Source organism: Mizuhopecten yessoensis, unplaced genomic scaffold, assembly GCF_002113885.1.
Source record: "Mizuhopecten yessoensis strain PY_sf001 unplaced genomic scaffold, ASM211388v2 scaffold2401, whole genome shotgun sequence".
NCBI classification, from domain to species: Eukaryota; Metazoa; Mollusca; class Bivalvia; order Pectinida; family Pectinidae; genus Mizuhopecten; species Mizuhopecten yessoensis.
In genome coordinates this window covers 314,727-333,246 of record NW_018404528.1, presented here as the reverse complement: position 1 = coordinate 333,246, position 18,520 = coordinate 314,727, and the positions used below count along the sequence as shown (strand labels likewise).

The following is an 18,520-nucleotide window of genomic DNA, read 5'->3' as shown; positions in this document are numbered from 1 at the left end:
TGAGCATTTTTTTTTATTGAATTTAATATAAAATCTTGATTTCTTTTCTTCCATTAGAATCTGCAGCTTCCCGCCTCTGGTTCATGTAGTAGTTTACCGCGGTAAATGTGAACGCATTAGTTTGGTCACATGATCATCCGGTAAAATTTCCTGGTGGTCTTACTTGCAATGAATGCCTGTTCGAAGCTTGTTCGTGCAGACTGAAATTTTCTTGTTGTAGATTTCAGTATTTATAATTATTTATTCATTTTATCTTTGTTTTTCTGTATTAAAAAAACAACCTTTGGGTTGCAATATTCGAATATTGGTTATGGAAAACCCCTTATTGGAAAGCAAATAACGTCCGATTTTATTGTAGTGTACCCTAATAAGGCGGTGGCGATTCACCTGTCGGCGCCCCATTTGATCATAGATGTGCCACACGTCATCAAAACGGTGACAGTAAACAGGTAGCCCGGATGTAGCAAGGTGCGTAATTACCTGAACGGGTTCAAAACTATATGAAGTCAGTGAATAAGTAATTATAGGACTGACGAGACAATTCAACACATTAACAGGTATGGAAAATCTTTCATTTGGTTATTTAAGTGCACATGTGCGTTTAAAATTGAGCTGTAAATTACTGAAATGCATGCAACGATCGACCTGACCTCCCGGCGGTCTCGCTTTTGAGTTCGTTCCGGCGTGGGTGAGAGTCTCGCTTTGGAAAGGTAAGTGGATGTTAACTCAGATATGACTAACCAAAACTTTCAAAGTTCAGTGCGATCACATAAAAGTAGCTCTATGAGGAATACCTAGTCTTCATTCTATTCATGTAAGCATTTAGCAATTTGGAAAGATATACTAATTTACCTTTGTCGTGAACACCTGTGATCATCTTACACGCGGAAGTGAAAATGTAAGTATTCTGTGCATTTGAGTTGTTGACATTGTGATGTTGTAATACCTTCAAAACGATCTCACCATAATTAAATTGTTCAATGATACGAAAAAATGTCTCCATGAATCGTTATTATTATACATCCTTATGTCGGCCTATGTATTGAATATGTGCGTGTAACATCAATTGATCACGGACTTGATAGCAATCCGTGGTATGATAGACGAGTCCCCCTCACGTAAGCATTTAGATTTGCTAAGCAGTATATTTGCTTTTAATCTCTTATTATTCGGTTATTTCATAGTGACCTGGCAGTGTTTATTTTCATTACACGAGTAGTTTTAGTAAGGAATGCGATTTTTAACCAAAATGACTATGAAAATGTTTCAAAGTATCACTCTAAATAGAGTGACCACATTCATGTACCTGCCAAACTTCTATTTTCTTAATTTCCATAAGTACTGGCATTTGTTGGACTGTAATATCTAATTAACTCATCATAATATGTACAACAGAATTAGGTATATAAGGCCATGTAAGGAAATTGGTAATGAATTGTAGTATATAGTATCTTAAAAATTACATGAATATTACATACATAATAATTTCCCCCTTTTCCGAGCAACCTTTGATGGTGTGGATTGCCAAATAACTGGCTTGCTCTGACTCTCCTCCAATTAAATTTTCCTTCTCTTAACTTTAACTAAGTGGATAATTATTATGTAGTATAAACCCAATTTCGTGACAAAATCTTCAATTAGTTGAAGGTGCTTACTTTATGGTAGAACTAGAAAATAATCAATTCGAATAAATGTTTTAATGTTGTCATAAACTGGCTTCACCTTCGACTCTAGTCACTCTGTTTAAGTTAGTTTCTCTGAAAGTATAAGTGCTACACCAACCAAGTTGCATGGGTTGAGAAGTACATCTCAACCCATGCATCAAATGCTGGAGGCAGCATACCTTTCATGATTCATTGACTTTGTCAGCATTTCCATCAACATTAAGTTTTTGCGTTTAAGTTAGTTTCTCTGATATAACTGATGGTCAAAGCAGGGCAAAGGCAATACATATCGATCCAAATGGCTTGTTTAGTTTGAGAGATTGAAGATCCGGTAGTCATTATATAAAATTTGTTATTTTTGTATAGTGGTAGATTTCCTAATGTTCTTCATTTAAAATGTAAAATTTATTCATTTGAAAAACAAATGCATTCTGTTAAAATGATATATATATATAACCATTAAGCTAGCTACCACATACAGCAGGTAGCTGAGTCAGCGCCCCTATATGAACGGCTGCCACAGGACAACACCTGTTTGTCTGTATTTTGCGTGTATAAAACAAGAACATCTCCATTACATATATCTCTATGTATTTTAGGATCAATTCTGTAATAGCCCTGTCCTGTGACAGCTGGGTCGTTATGATCAGGTCTCCTGTGACGGAGGTCTCCTGTGACGGGTACTGTTATTAGTTGATTAGTGAGAGTGGATGGAGTGAAATAACTCTAATATTAACTCATTCACCCCTACATATTTCAACTGGACTTGCCCAGTCTTTGATTTGGTAAGGTTCAAATGTGACTTTAGGGGTAAAATGGTTAAAGCTGCCATTTGTACCAGGCTAAACCTCATTACCCTGGCAGCTTAACAAGACTTGAAGCCAAGTTTCAAATATTTCTTAAATTTTAATGCAACAATTATCCAATCCACTCCTTTTGTATTCTTAGAGTTGTAAGGCCTTTTAAATCAAGAAATATTTTTTTAATGAGCATTTTGAAATAATTATCAAAATATATGGCGTTTAATTTGACCAAAATGGGTCCTCAACTTCCAAGCTGAGGAATCTTGCAAAAACAAGTCCTGAAAATGGACACAAGGTTTGCTCAGCTTAAAATAAATAATATACAATTTTCAACTTGAAATTGTCTTTCCTAATATTGATCTTCTCATAAATTCTTTCTCTGGCAACAATTCAATACTTTTGTGTCTTCAAATACGAGTTTCATATAAGGATGTTTGAAGAAAATCAAAGCTGAAGTTCATTTTGACAGTTCCATTTTTACAAACCTGGAAGATGTTGAGCTTTAAATGAGTCCAAAGATCTGTCGAAGCTGTTTTTGTTTGAATGATTACTATATATGGAACTGGTCACTGGTCTAGAGTCTGTTCTAATTTAGGCAGTGTTGTATGGTTTTACTGAGCCCTAAAATAAAGTCACTGGCGAGAAACGTGAGAATTGTCAGTCTATTGGTTTAGGATGCCATTGTTCACTGAACAGATAATAGGATTATATGTTTTAGTCCCCCTTGTACAGTTTCTTATTGCCATGATGAAGACATATATATCAAAGTGAGTTTCGGGTCTTTTGTAAAACAACTGTATGAAGTGACCATTGATATTGGGTAACTAGTAGTGGTAGCTAGAAGCTATAGAGGGAGCCGACTCAGTAAAGTTAATTCTCATCTTTTTTGGGGGGAGAAAAGACGAATTATGAAATGACACAAATCTGCCACTGTAGTATATATATAAATTGACTGACAATTATCTGTTATTAGTCTGTTTAAACTCTTCCTGAAAGGAAAGAACAGAAGCTAAACAAGGGTTTCTTGTCTAAAATCGCACCAATATCTCTGCAGTAGTGTTTGATATGATCAAAAACATACGTAGGATAAATGAATTCGGAACATGAATATAGCTTTTTTTTTATATAAATGACTTTTATTTAAAGAAGGTCTCTAAAACCTGTCACTTACTACATTCTAATATTTTTTCATTGAAAATAAAACCCAGCCACATCATTAGTCTGTAGAATAGTGGAGATTGATGGAAACTAAGTTTTGTAATTATATAAAAGACATAAAAGTCATTAAAAGGTGCCGCACTGTGTGTGAACAAGTATTATATATATGTGTAGGATGGCGTTACACGTTCTAGTAGACAGCTGGTCTTGGTCACTTTGCCTCCGGTCATCATTACTGTCTTAAATGTGATTACTACTCAAATTAGCACGAGCAGGTCCACCACACCGTAATTGTATTTCATCATTACATCTAGATCTAGATCTGCATTCATAGATTTTTCTCTCATGAGGGAGTGTACAGTGTAGCTGGGATTACCAGGGCGATCCCGAGGGCTAATTCTAACAGTTGTACTGCCAGTTCTATTAATAGAAGAGGTGACACATATGGCAGTCAATGGAATGTCTCTGTATTGATTTTTCGGGACCAATGACAAAATTTCTCCCCTTTTGGAGTGTTGGGTGATACGGTACTGTAGAAATACATACATCTTAGGGTAGCCATTTTGTGAACAGTGCTGCGTAAAAACAACACGGACACTGCACCATGTTATATTGAATCAAATCAATAACTGGTATCGGCAGCAGACAGACAACCCAGATTTGTTGTTGTGAGACGGATGAAGCATTGTTTCAATTTTCAAGGCTGAACAAGGTCTGATAAGAAGAGAAACTCCAGTCTACACCAGGTAAACGATGCTGTATCATTACTCAGTACCGTAATACATTAGATCATACATTAGACACATGTTTTAGAAGAGAAACTCCAGTCTACACCAGGTAAACGATGCTGTATCATTACTCAGTACCGTAATACATTAGATCATACATTAGACACATGTTTTAGAACAGAAACTCCAGTCTACACCAGGTAAACGTTGCCGTATCATTACAGTATTAATCTATACAGCAATATGTTAGGATTATATCAGACACGTATTTGTTGACCATCAAAATAATATACAAAACATGTAATTAGATTTGATCTACAAAACATGTAATTAGATTTGATCTACAAAACATGTAATTAGATTTGATCTACAAAACATGTAATTAGATTTGATCTACAAAACATGTAATTAGATTTCATCAATATAAGTACTCTATATATGTAACAGTAAGTAATCATAGATTGAGTTCATGCATGCAGGAAAAAATTGATATAAAACAAAACTAAGAATTTTGTGTCTGATAATTATAACTAGTTTATAACATTTTGAAGCCGAGGTCCCCAAACTGTTGAAATTTCTCCTGTTTACTTCTGCTGTTTCCCATATTTTAAAAATATAACACTTTTTCCTTGAAAAATCCCTGTTATTTTTTTTACAGTATTTGGGGAAAGTAATTGAAGTAGGGAGAGGAAGTGTAAACTGTAAATTAAGGTTGTTACAGAAGATGTTAGGGGATATAATCAGTATCATAATTTCTTTCTTGCATGTTATTTATTTAGATCATCATACTGTGAAAGATGGAGAGGTAAATTTCACGAGGAAAAAAATACGGTAATCATAAGGTGAGGGTTGTTAATTGTGGAGATTTACATAGGAGTGACATACGTTCATGGGCTGAATTGGGATCTTCACTCTCGGTTTACAGGTTTATGTATAGATGTTCTTTATAAAGTGTATCAAATTTTTGAGTAATGATTTCAATTCATGTTTTACCGGAAAAGAATTATAATCATCTGGTATTGTAATTCAAGATAAATTGAAATGCCTTTGAAAGGTCACAGTAGGCGGTTGCATTGTTTGCTATAGAGGGTCCTATAAAGTAAAGGTCTTCCATTCTGTTGTCACATCTGACCTTTGACTGAAATTGTACGTGTTTAAGCTGTTTGAAAAAAATATTTTGGGGTCAGTAACTAAAGAATTGGGGAAATTTTATATTAAAAATAACAGGCCAACTGAATTATATCTGGTCCATTGTGACTTGGGACGCTAGATCTTGGTCTGAGTCGAGGTATTGATTCTCATGTTCAATTATGGATAATCCGGCCTCTGGAAGGAGTTGACACATCCATAAATCCAATCGGTCATGTGTATAATTGTCTCCTGAACACCCAGCTGGGTATGAATTTTGTCACTCATTGGCTCTGTACGAATTCATCATTTTAATTCTAGTCAAGCTTTTGCGTGACACAGACTCTGAGTGATGCAGGGTCTTGTTTTGAAGGTCTGACTATAGATTATTATTACAAACCCTGCTTCATTGCTGTTGGTAAATTTGAGAAGCTGTGTGTAAATTGTAACACTCGTTTGAACAAAAAACCAGGTAAGTTTAAATTTATCCTAGTTGTTTTATACACAGGAATGGTTTGATAACACACAGGTCTAACCCTAGCTTGTTTAATGAGGAGGTATATGTAGGTGACACAGGTAGTGGGCATGTTGAGGAAATCATGTATAATTATGTATACTGTATGTATTATTATAAAATATTAACTTTAAGTCTCTTGTTCTGATATAGACTACCGGTGGGGTACATTGTAGGTAAAATATTGGCTTTGCAATATAATATTCATTTAGAAATGACTAGATAGAGTGTGCCGGATCTACTGGATGTCATATGGTGATCACTGCCTGAGGAATGTCACCTATGTACATGTACTTTTGTGTTCTGTCCCTTGTGTCAGGTGTGTACACATATATTGTAACAGGTTTATAGCCAAGACTTGACATACCAGAAATTCACTCAGGCATTACTTGCAGTACTTAAAACATCAAAATCACACATGGGTGAACATACAATACTGGTCTACCATTTAAATTTTGCACGGATCAGGATATGTGTATAGCTGCTGGGCAAAATTTAAACTGCAAATTATTTACCACGATTTCTTTTTGACAAAATAAGAGAGCAAAATGACATCTACAGAGCTACAAGCTTAAGTCATGTCATATGATATCTACTGAGCTGTACATGTCATGTGATATCTACTGAGCTGTACATGTCATGTGATATTTATCCAGTGTTTGCACAGGTTCTTTTAAACGCTGATAAACAATATATGCTTGAATTTCACAGGTAATAATGCACTGGTACATCTCGGTGTATTATTGATGTGTCATTAAATGTGTGCTCTAAAATATTGATTTACCAGTCGTATAAATCTCTTACGCTCCGTGCAGCTGTTTATATTTTACAGGAAATTTACATAACGCATAATTGTGGTGATTTAATTTTTTTCTTGCGCGAGACTGTATGCACTGAAAGGTAGCTAGCTGATTTTGAAGTAAGATACGGCCGAAATAATTTTGCAGAAATTAAATATTTTACGTGACATGAATTGTGGAATATATTTCTTACATTCATGTTTGTGCATGAACACGACCATTTACAACTTAGTGATGTGACTCTCAGAATTTTAATTACGTTAGATAAATGCTAGGGAGATCGGCTTTAAATTGAAATGAATTTGACAGATTTTATAATTATGTAGAGACATGAACTTGTTAAAAGTGTTTGTTGGTTCAGAAAGAGTTTTAAATCTGTTTAACTTATACACTTACGTTGTTCTACCAGGGCTTTTTCTGGGGCAAATATTTGGGCCGAATTATATGTATATACTTAAAACTCTTTAAAATTTCCCAATCTCAAAATTTATAATAACACTTTTTTTTTAATTCTCTGCTTTTTATTAGATGACAAATTAAGGTAACAACATCTGTAAGAAACATTCTTTCATACATTAAGTTGTTTAGTCTTGTAGATGACACTTTGCAAAAACAAAATAAGTATTTGTTATAATTCCAATATTTTCCAATTTGGTTCTGCAACATGTTTTTTTTTCCAAATCCAAACCCATGCACCACCCCCCCCCCCCCCCCCCCCTCCCATTCCCAAAATAACCTAGGTAAAAACATATCTACCTGCATTGTGCAAACCTGTACAGTTTTACAACTGTCAGAGGTATTTAAATTGATGTATGTTGAACTTGAAGTAACAATACTTCATGTATGAGTAATCACATCCTTTTTCCTGAAAGAATTTTGAGTCAACAAAATACTTGTTTGGGTCATTGATCTGTGGGAAGAGACAGATCTAAGCTATAGATAAGAGAACAATACGACAGACATAGACAGATCTATAAGAGGACCCTCAGGTGTTAGTCACTCCAAGGTACAATATATATATACCAGCTACAACACCTGTGTACCGGTGAGAAATATACCTCTCAGGATCACTGTAAATATAGACAGCTGGTTCATCTATTTTCTGGATCATGTTGTATTAATATTTTATACTGATTAATGGTCATAATAACCACTCTACACACTACAGACAGCAGCATTTTAATTGGAAGAATTTTTTCGTTGACTCAAAAACGAAGAATTTTAATGTGGATAAAAACATTAGATCATTCTTTGAAGGTTAGATCTCTGGTTGATTTCATAAAAAAAAAATTATGTTGAGATTAATTTGAGTGATGAAGGTGAAATAGCTACAACTATACACAAAGTATAACCCATTTCATCATACACATAGTAGGTATAAGTAATCTGTATATGTTGGCTGGGCTAGTTTTCTCAGCAGCATTACCCATTACGTAGTAATTTTCTCACATGTTACGATGTATGATCATGATCAGTAGGTGTAATTGGTTCACAGCTGGTAGTACAATACAAAGGCCTCACAGGTAGTTATGTAACACAATCAGTGCTCGGGGCTGCAGTATATACTATGTGGTTGACAGTGACCGGGGCCCCGGGGGCTACCATATATATATATCATAGCCTGTTTAAGGTCGACTGACAGTTCTTAACCCCATGGCAAGTGACCTGAAATCAGAAAATTGGAAAAAGGAGCTTATGTTTTTTGGACCCTTTTTCTATACCTTAAAATTCTTGCTTCCCTGTCTATAACTATTTAAGGTATGTTTTATAATCATATACAGTATATACATACTGCACACCATGAAACGATTGCTGAAGTACAAATCTTGTCTCTTCTTATTGATGTTGGTCAATATTAGCTTCTGTAGGCCATAACATAGATGATAGTACATGTATTTTCACTGTTGAAGTCGAAATCGATGGTTCACTGTTGAAGTCAAATTGATGGTTGACTGTTGAAGTCAAATCGATGCTAGCCTGGATGGGTGACTGCTGTTCAAGAGCAAATATTCCCTCAAGGAGAAAAAAATCAGTGTTAATATTGATGTTGTACAAAAATCACTGTCTCCTGCAAATATGATTAATAAAAGAGCTAGTATAGGTAATTTGTAAATGTACATATTTTTAAGGATAAATTTTTGTTAATATTAATTTGAAACCTTCTGAATCTTACTGCTCTGTTTTGTAAATCTACCAGAGACGTTACACTTATATCTAATTAAAGTACTGATGAGTTCGTAAACAGACATCTAATTAAAGTACTGATGAGTTCATAAACAGACCATCTAATTAAAGTACTGATGAATTTGTAAACAGACATCTAATTAAAGTACTGATGAATTCGTAAACAGACATCTAATTGAAGTACTGATGAGTTCGTAAACAGACATCTAATTAGAGTACTGATGAGTTCGTAAACAGACCATCTAATTAAAGTACTGATGAGTTCGTAAACAGACACCTAATTAAAGTACTGATGAATTCGTAAACAGACCATCTAATTAAAGTACTGATGAGTTCGTAAACCGACATCTTATTAAAGTACTGATGAGATCGTAAACAGACATCTAATTGAAGTACTGATAAATTCGTAAACAGACATCTAATTGAAGTACTGATGAGTTCGTAAACAGACCATCTAATTGAAGTACTGATGAATTCGTAAACAGACATCTAATTAAAATACTGATGAGTTCGTAAACAGACATCTAATTAAAGTACTGATGAATTCGTAAACAGACCATCTAATTAAAGTACTGATGAATTTGTAAACAGACATCTAATTAAAGTACTGATGAATTCGTAAACAGACCATCTAATTAAAGTACTGCTGAATTCGTAAACAGACCATCTAATTAAAGTACTGCTGAATTCGTAAACAGACCATCTAATTAAAGTACTGCTGAATTCGTAAACAGACCATCTAATTAAAGTACTGCTGAATTCGTAAACAGACCATCTAATTAAAGTACTGCTGAATTCGTAAACAGACCATCTAATTAAAGTACTGATGAATTCGTAAACAGACCATCTAATTAAAGTACTGATGAATTCGTAAACAGACATCTAATTGAAGTACTGATGAATTCGTAAACAGACATCTAATTAAAATACTGATGAGTTCGTAAACAGACATCTAATTAAAGTACTGATGAATTCGTAAACAGACCATCTAATTAAAGTACTGCTGAATTCGTAAACAGACCATCTAATTAAAGTACTGCTGAATTCGTAAACAGACCATCTAATTAAAGTACTGCTGAATTCGTAAACAGACCATCTAATTAAAGTACTGATGAATTTGTAAACAGACATCTAATTAAAGTACTGATGAATTCGTAAACAGACATCTAATTGAAGTACTGATGAATTCGTAAACAGACATCTAATTGAAGTACTGATGAGTTCGTAAACAGACCATCTAATTAAAGTACTGATGAGTTCGTAAACCGACATCTAATTAAAGTACTGATGAATTCGTAAACAGACATCTAATTGAAGTACTGATGAGTTCGTAAACAGACCATCTAATTAAAGTACTGATGAGTTCGTAAACAGACATCTAATTAAAGTACTGATGAGTTCGTAAACCGACATCTTATTAAAGTACTGATGAGTTCGTAAACAGACATCTAATTGAAGTACTGATGAATTCGTAAACAGACATCTAATTAAAGTACTGATGAGTTCGTAAACAGACCATCTAATTAAAGTACTGATGAGTTCGTAAACCGACATCTAATTAAAGTACTGATGAGTTCGTAAACAGACATCTAATTGAAGTACTGATGAATTCGTAAACAGACATCTAATTAAAGTACTGATGAATTCGTAAACAGACATCTAATTGAAGTACTGATGAGTTCGTAAACAGACATCTAATTAAAGTACTGATGAGTTTGTAAACAGACTTATTAGTAATATAGATGCATAAACATGTACAATCCAGGCCATTTGTCAAATCATTGATTACTTTTATACATGTCGGGTAAAACACATATTACACTGTGTACATATTGTATCTAGCTCTGCTCCACCCACACTGTGTACTATATGTACACAATAACAACAATGATAGAAAAACTGTTGGCCAGTTTAAAGCAATACCCTACATATGCATGTAGCAGGACTTCTCCACTGTAACAGATATATCTTGAAAGCGATCCATGTTCTGTAGAAATGTATTGATTATTTTGAAAATAATCCATATATTTTGTAATAGTGTTTTTAGTGTTTTTGCTAGACACAAAAGTTGATGGTAAAATCAGATATGAATAACAAATTCTGCCCCCTTTATTATCGGTCGGGTTCCAGAAAAAACAACATTATTGATTGTCTTTATTGATAATGTATAACAGACACATGAGAGATCACACAAAGCCTGCTTGATTTCAGCTCACGAGAAAGCTTACGGCTTATTAGATGGGCAATTTATTTCATTGAAATATAATTATGTTACGCTGGAAAGTTACCTAAACTAGCAGGTCCTGCATTTTATTTACTTTCCTGACGTCTCATTCCCGCAACATATAACCCTTTCACCCATTGATGCATATGTTACTAAAGTAGACTCTACCATGTATTGTTCTGGATGAGTCCATTATAGTCTACAGTGGTGAAAGAGTTACGTGTTTACGATTATTGGGTTCGGATGAAAACTTTTCTCACTAATACAAAATGTACTCGGGTTATCCAGTTACACTCATCAGGTGTTTGAAATTCAGATTAATTCATCAGAATCATTCTCAATATGGAAATTTAAATGTAGAACTGTCGTTTATATAAATGCAACTGGCAATATATAGTAGTGTCTGGCTAGGACCAGCAGTCGGGCAGAACTTTTCTAACCAGGTGAATACAAAAAGCAATAAAAGCAGTCATGTTTAACTCGCACAGCTTGGTTATTATACGACAATTAAAAAGCAATAATACCTAGCTATATATGTTAGGACCAGCTGACTGCAACCAGGTAGCTAGTATATATAATATCACCTTGTCCTTGGTCCTGTGAACATAATATTAATTTATACCTATATGAGGCCTTCCAACAACTTAGAACAGTGCACAGATATGTTTACCTGTGTAACTTATAATTATACAAAATGCATTTGTTGGCATTTTATCTGTTGTACTGCATTTTGTAATTTACCTGTGACTTTTGGAAAAATATTATGTTAATGAAGTTAAAAGAACTTGTTTGTTGAGTGCATAAATATGAGCAAGATAAAATCCTCAAATAAATTTGAAGTAAAAAAGAGTGACATATCGGGATTGTTTCCAGCTGAGTGGATATATAATAGATACCATCATGTACTGTTTCTGGCATACAGAGTGGATATATAATAGATACCGTCATGTATTGTTTCGGGCATACAGAGTGTATATATAATAGATACCATCATGTATTGTTTTAGGCATACAGAGTGGATATATAATAGATACCATATGTAGTGTTTTGGGCATACTGAGTGGATATATAATAGATACCATCATGTGTCGTTTCGGGCATACAGAGTGGATATATAATGGATACCATCATGTATCGTTTCGGGCATACAAAGTGGATATATAATAGATACCATCATGTACTGTTTCTGGCATACAGAGTGGATATATAATAGATCCCATAATGTATTGTTTCTTGCATACAGAGTGGATATATAATAGATCCCATCATGGATTGTTTCGGGCATACACAGTGGATATATAATAGATACCATCATGTGTCGTTTCGGGCATACAGAGTGGATATATAATGGATACCATCATGTATCGTTTCGGGCATACAAAGTGGATATATAATAGATCCCATCATGGATTGTTTCGGGCATACACAGTGGATATATAATAGATACCATCATGAATTGTTTCTGGCATACAGAGTGGATATATAATAGATACCATCATGAATTGTTTCTGGCATACAGAGTGGATATATAATAGATCTTTGTAATTTACCTGTGACTTTTGGAAAAATATTATGTTAATGAAGTTAAAAGAACTTGTTTGTTGAGTGCATAAATATGAGCAAGATAAAATCCTCAAATAAATTTGAAGTAAAAAAGAGTGACAGATCGGGATTGTTTCCAGCTGAGTGGATATATAATAGATACCATCATGTGTCGTTTCGGGCATACAGAGTGGATATATAATGGATACCATCATGTATCGTTTCGGGCATACAAAGTGGATATATAATAGATCCCATCATGTATCGTTTCGGGCATACAGAGGGAATATATAATAGATACCATCATGTATCGGATATATAATAGATACCATCATGTATTGCTTTGGGCATACAGAGTGGATATATAATAGATACCGTCATGTATTGTTTCGGGCATACAGAGTGGATATATAATATATACCATCATGTATTGTTTCTGGCATACAGACTGGATATATAATAGATACCATCATGTACTGTTTCTGGCATACAGAGTGGATATATAATAGATCCCATAATGTATTGTTTCTTGCATACAGAGTGGATATATAATAGATACCGTCATGTATTGTTTCGGGCATACAGAGTGAATATATAATAGATACCATCATGTATCGTTTTGGGCATACAGAGTGGATATATAATAGATCTTTGTAATTTACCTGTGACTTTTGGAAAAATATTATGTTAATGAAGTTAAAAGAACTTGTTTGTTGAGTGCATAAATATGAGCAAGATAAAATCCTCAAATAAATTTGAAGTAAAAAAGAGTGACATATCGGGATTGTTTCCAGCTGAGTGGTTATATAATAGATACCATCATGTATTGTTTCGTGCATACAGAGTGGATATATAATAGATCTTTGTAATTTACCTGTGACTTTTGGAAAAATATTATGTTAATGAAGTTAAAAGAACTTGTTTGTTGAGTGCATAAATATGAGCAAGATAAAATCCTCAAATAAATTTGAAGTAAAAAAGAGTGACATATCGGGATTGTTTCCAGCTGAGTGGTTATATAATAGATACCATCATGTATTGTCTCGGGCATACAGAGTGGATATATAATAGCTCCCATCATGTATTGTTTCTGGTATACAGAGTGGATATATAATAGATACCGTCATGTATTGTTTCGGGCATACAGAGTGGATATATAATGGATACCATCATGTATCGTTTCGGGCATACAGAGGGAATATATAATAGATACCATCATGTATCGTTTTGGGCATACAGAGTGGATATATAATAGATACCGTCATGTATTGTTTCGGGCATACAGAGTGGATATATAATGGATACCATCATGTATCGTTTCGGGCATACAAAGTGGATATATAATAGATACCATCATGTATCGTTTCGGGCATACAGAGTGGATATATAATAGATACCATATGTATTGTTTTGGGCATACTGAGTGGATATATAATAGATACCATCATGTATTGTTTCGGGCATACAGAGTGGATATATAATAGATACCATCATGTATTGTTTCGGGCATACAGAGTGGATATATAATAGATACCATCATGTATTGTTTCTGGCATACAGAGTGGATATATAATAGATACCATCATGTATTGTTTCAGGCATACAGAGTGGATATATAATAGATACCATCAGGTATTGTTTCGGGCATAAAGAGTGGATATATAATAGAAACCATCATGTATTGTTTCGGGCATACAGAGTGGATATATAATAGATTCCATCATGTATTGTTTCTGGGATACAGAGTGGATATATGATAGATACCATCATGTATGGTTTCGGGCATACAGAGTGGATATATGATAGATACCATCATGTATTGTTTTGGGCATACAGAGTGTATATATAATAGATACCATCAGGTATTGTTTCGGGCATAAAGAGTGGATATATAATAAACACCCTCATGTATTGTTTCGGGGATACACACTGGATATATAATAGATACCATATGTATTGTTTTGGGCATACAGAGTGGATATATAATAGATACCATCATGTATTGTTTCGGGCTTACAGAGTGGATATATATAAAAGATCATACAGGTAAAAGTTAGTGTCTTTCAAGGTAAAACAAACTTGTATGCCTCCACAACATACTGGAGGTGGTGTTGATAGAAGTGTTTGTTTTATTTCATTAGGTCTGTCGGTATGCAGCTCAATTGGTAGCACATCGGGTGCGAATCCTGGTTTGGCCATGCATTTCTCTTGTTTCTGTTACGCATACATTTTCTTGTTGAATCAAAACAGTTTTAAGTGTGCTTTCATGCATCTGAATGACTATGTGTCTGTTGAATGCTAGATATGATGTGAACTTTTCTTAATCTTTTTCAGATAAACAGTAGCTGTCCGACATGGTTAGGATATTCCCCCTCCTCCTCGTGGGGAGCAGCGTGATGTTATGCCATGCTCAGTGTAAGTATATAGAAAAGAGAGCAGTCACTATTTCCACTGGTGACTTTTGTACTTACAGTTCACTTTAAACTAATTCTATACCCCGCAACGAAGTTAGGAGGCTATTCTGTAATCAGCTTATCTGTCCGTCCGTAGAAAAAGTTTGTCCGGACAACTCCTTCTAGAGTAATGAACCAATTTCAACAATGCTTTCCAGAAATAATAACATCTACCTCATGTTGTGCATCCAGGCACTGTATTATATTTTCAATCTGACCCTTTTTTACAGAGTAATAATAACCCTTTTTTGAAAAATATTTGTCCACACAACTCCTCCAAAGCTATTGGGCCAATTTCAACGGAAGTTTTCAGATATGATTACTTACCCCTGATGTTGTGCATCCAGGTATTTTTTTCCAACCTTTTTTTATGGAGTTATGGCCCTTTGTTAAAAATCTTGGTCCTGACAACTCTTCCTTAACTACTAGGACGATTTCAGCCAAACTGGTTCACCTGGGCTAACAAGATTTGGTTTGCAAGTATGTTTTGGCATTGGGAGGGAGGGAGTACAGGAAGTATGTCAGCGACCTATATACATTATTCTTAAATAAGTGTACAGCTGATCAGTGAATAAAGAAATCATTACTGGTGGGAGACTATGGATTGCTTTGCAATGCTTTGCCTCAGTTAGCCTTTATATAACCGTCCAGTTTTGGTTTATATAGGAGCTACGGGTATTAGTTAGCCTTTGTAATTTAATTTGGCTTACAGTTCTAGTTTTTACGAGAATTCTAAATAAAATGGACAACAAAAATTTAAGAAGCCATTAAATATCCCAATATTTCCTTCTAATAAAAATTCCCTCTTTACCTGGTATTGTGATGGAATGCCACATCCCTACTTATAAGTGTGACTGTACTCCAATACACTATGGTTGTGGTTTGTGTTTCAATTGTTATATCAAAAAGGGAGATAATTGCATACTACAATATTTCCGTTAACATTGAGGTTTGTTGGAATACCAAGAAATGACTGTGTGTGTTAACATTGATAATTTGATCTCTTGCAGCGCTAGAGACACCACCTTCAATGAAGTCCGACTTCAAACAGCAGTACTATCTCAGTCTTAATGGCAATGTCAAATTTAGTAAAATCTGCAAAGCTGATGGATATCCAGAACCAGTGTGAGTAATCTTCAGTACCCCAGCACCAACATCAATGACAAAACTCTATTTATCTGGAATTTTATAGCTTCACTGTGACAAAATTTCTGGTAATACCATGTGCACCAAAGTATATCCATTATTTAACATAATATCTTATTATCAGTGGGGGCCTTCAGTCTGTACATCGGGTCAGAAATTGGTCCCTTCCATTGATATGCATTTCATCTCAATTGAATAATTTTTGTCTTTGAATGAATGCATTGACACATGTTTTGAATGAATGCATTGACACATGTTTTGAATGAATGCATTGACACATGTTTTGAATGTTTTTATTGTTATTTTTTTGTTTTTAATATATATACATATGTACATATAATATATTCCTGATTTTCCCAATACAAAAGCACAGACAGCTGTAGAGAACTGTATTTGGCTCTACCGACTTCATTCCTCCTTTCATGAAACATGATACTACAAGTGTTTAGTTTGTCAATACCTTGAACAAGTTCGCGTTTCAGTTTTCTACATTGAAGGTCAAGGTCACTGTTACTATTTTTAGAAAAAAAATCTTGTCATCATTCTAGCGACTTCATTCCTCAACGGAATTTCATGAATCTTCATACAAATGATTTATACGGCAATGCCTTGAACATGTGTGTATTTCGAGTTTCTTGGTTGAAGGTCAAGGTCTCTTTCACTATTTTTAGAAAAACTCATCGCTCTATGGACTTCATTTCTCAATTGAATATAAATCTGTTATCCATCAAAGAATGCAGTCGCTAGGGCAGATACTGATACATCATTGAATTTTCTATTCATTTTCTAGTACATATGTCACACAATGTGTGAATGCGCGGGGATTTGTATCGCTTGTGATGCCTTTTATGTTGATATTGCAGATACTCATGGAAAGTAAATGGCATTCAAATCCAAAGCCACCAGTTCAGGACGTTGTACGATAACGGCACACTCTTTATCAGTGTTTCCAATTCCACGTACAATCAATACGGAGAATATCAGTGTTTTGCTACCAACTCCAAGGGAGTAGCCATGTCTTCAATGTTCTCTATCATAATGCCAGGTTAGTATTAAAGGTTTACCCTTAATCTATTACAGTAGCATCATTGAAATCAATCTTTACCTTATACCGGTACATGGTAATTTAAGTGACTTTTCACATTCAGATGGATTCTTAAATTTAACATATTTATGAACATGCTTATTAAGTAACATGACCAAGTCTAAGTCTTATATAAAGAAAAAGTCATAAGTTTGATTGAAAGAATAACTTTACCCACTTGCAAAGTCACAGGGGTGAAATATCTAGAAACATCTCAAAGCTTCTTCAGATTGTCTTTGATAACATTTGGCCTATGATTTGTCTTTGATAACATTTGGCCTCTGATTGTCTTTAACAACATTTGGCCTCTGATTTGTCTTTGATAACATTTGGCCTCTGATTGTCTTTGACAACATTTGACCTCTGATTTGTCTTTGATAACATTTGGCCTCTGATTGTCTTTGATAATATTTGGCCTATGATTTGTCTTTGATAACATTTGGCCTCTGATTTTTCTTTGATAACATTTGGCCTCTGATTTGTCTTTGGTAACATTTGGCCTCTGACTTGTCTTTGGTAACATTTGGCCTCTGATTTGTCTTTGATAACAATTGGCCTCTGATTTGTCTTTGATGACATTTGGCCTCTGATTTGTCTTTGATGACATTTGGCCTCTGATTTGTCTTTGATGACATTTGGCTTCTGATTTGTCTTTGATAACATTTGGTCTCTGATTGTCTTTGATAACATTTGGCCTCTGATTTGGCTTTGATAACATTTGGCCTCTGATTTGTCTTTGATAATATTTGGCCTCTGATTTGTCTTTGATAACATTTGACCTCTGATTTGTCTTTGATAACATTTGGCCTCTGATCGTCTTTGATAACATTTGGCCTCTGATTGTCTTTGATAACACTTGGCCCCTGATTTGTCTTTGATAACATTTGGCCTTTGATTTGTCTTTGATAACATTTGGCCTCTGATTGTCTTTGGTAACATTTGGCTTCTGATTTGTCTTTGATAAAATTTGGCTTCTGATTGTCTTTGATAACATTTGGCCTCTGATTTGTCCTTGATAACATTTGGCCTCTGATTGTCTTTGACAACATTTTGCCTCTGATTTGTCTTTGATAACATTTGGCCTCTGATTTT

The 18,520-nt window shown here is 34.5% G+C and overlaps 1 protein-coding gene across 5 annotated transcripts in view; it reads left to right on the top strand.

The window, feature by feature from the left end:
• The first annotated feature begins 433 nt into the window (after window positions 1–433).
• Window positions 434–18,520, top strand: part of LOC110445886 (neuroglian-like) — a 41,506-nt gene continuing 23,419 nt past the window's right edge. The window contains exons 1-4 of one of the 5 annotated variants that reach the window (XM_021490730.1): window positions 434–557; window positions 15,080–15,160; window positions 16,209–16,323; window positions 17,208–17,389. In XM_021490730.1, coding sequence (XP_021346405.1) covers window positions 15,100–15,160; window positions 16,209–16,323; window positions 17,208–17,389 — 358 coding nt within the window. In that variant the 5' untranslated portion in view covers window positions 434–557; window positions 15,080–15,099. The other 4 variants (XM_021490732.1, XM_021490731.1, XM_021490734.1 and 1 more) reach the window with 4 other exon arrangements.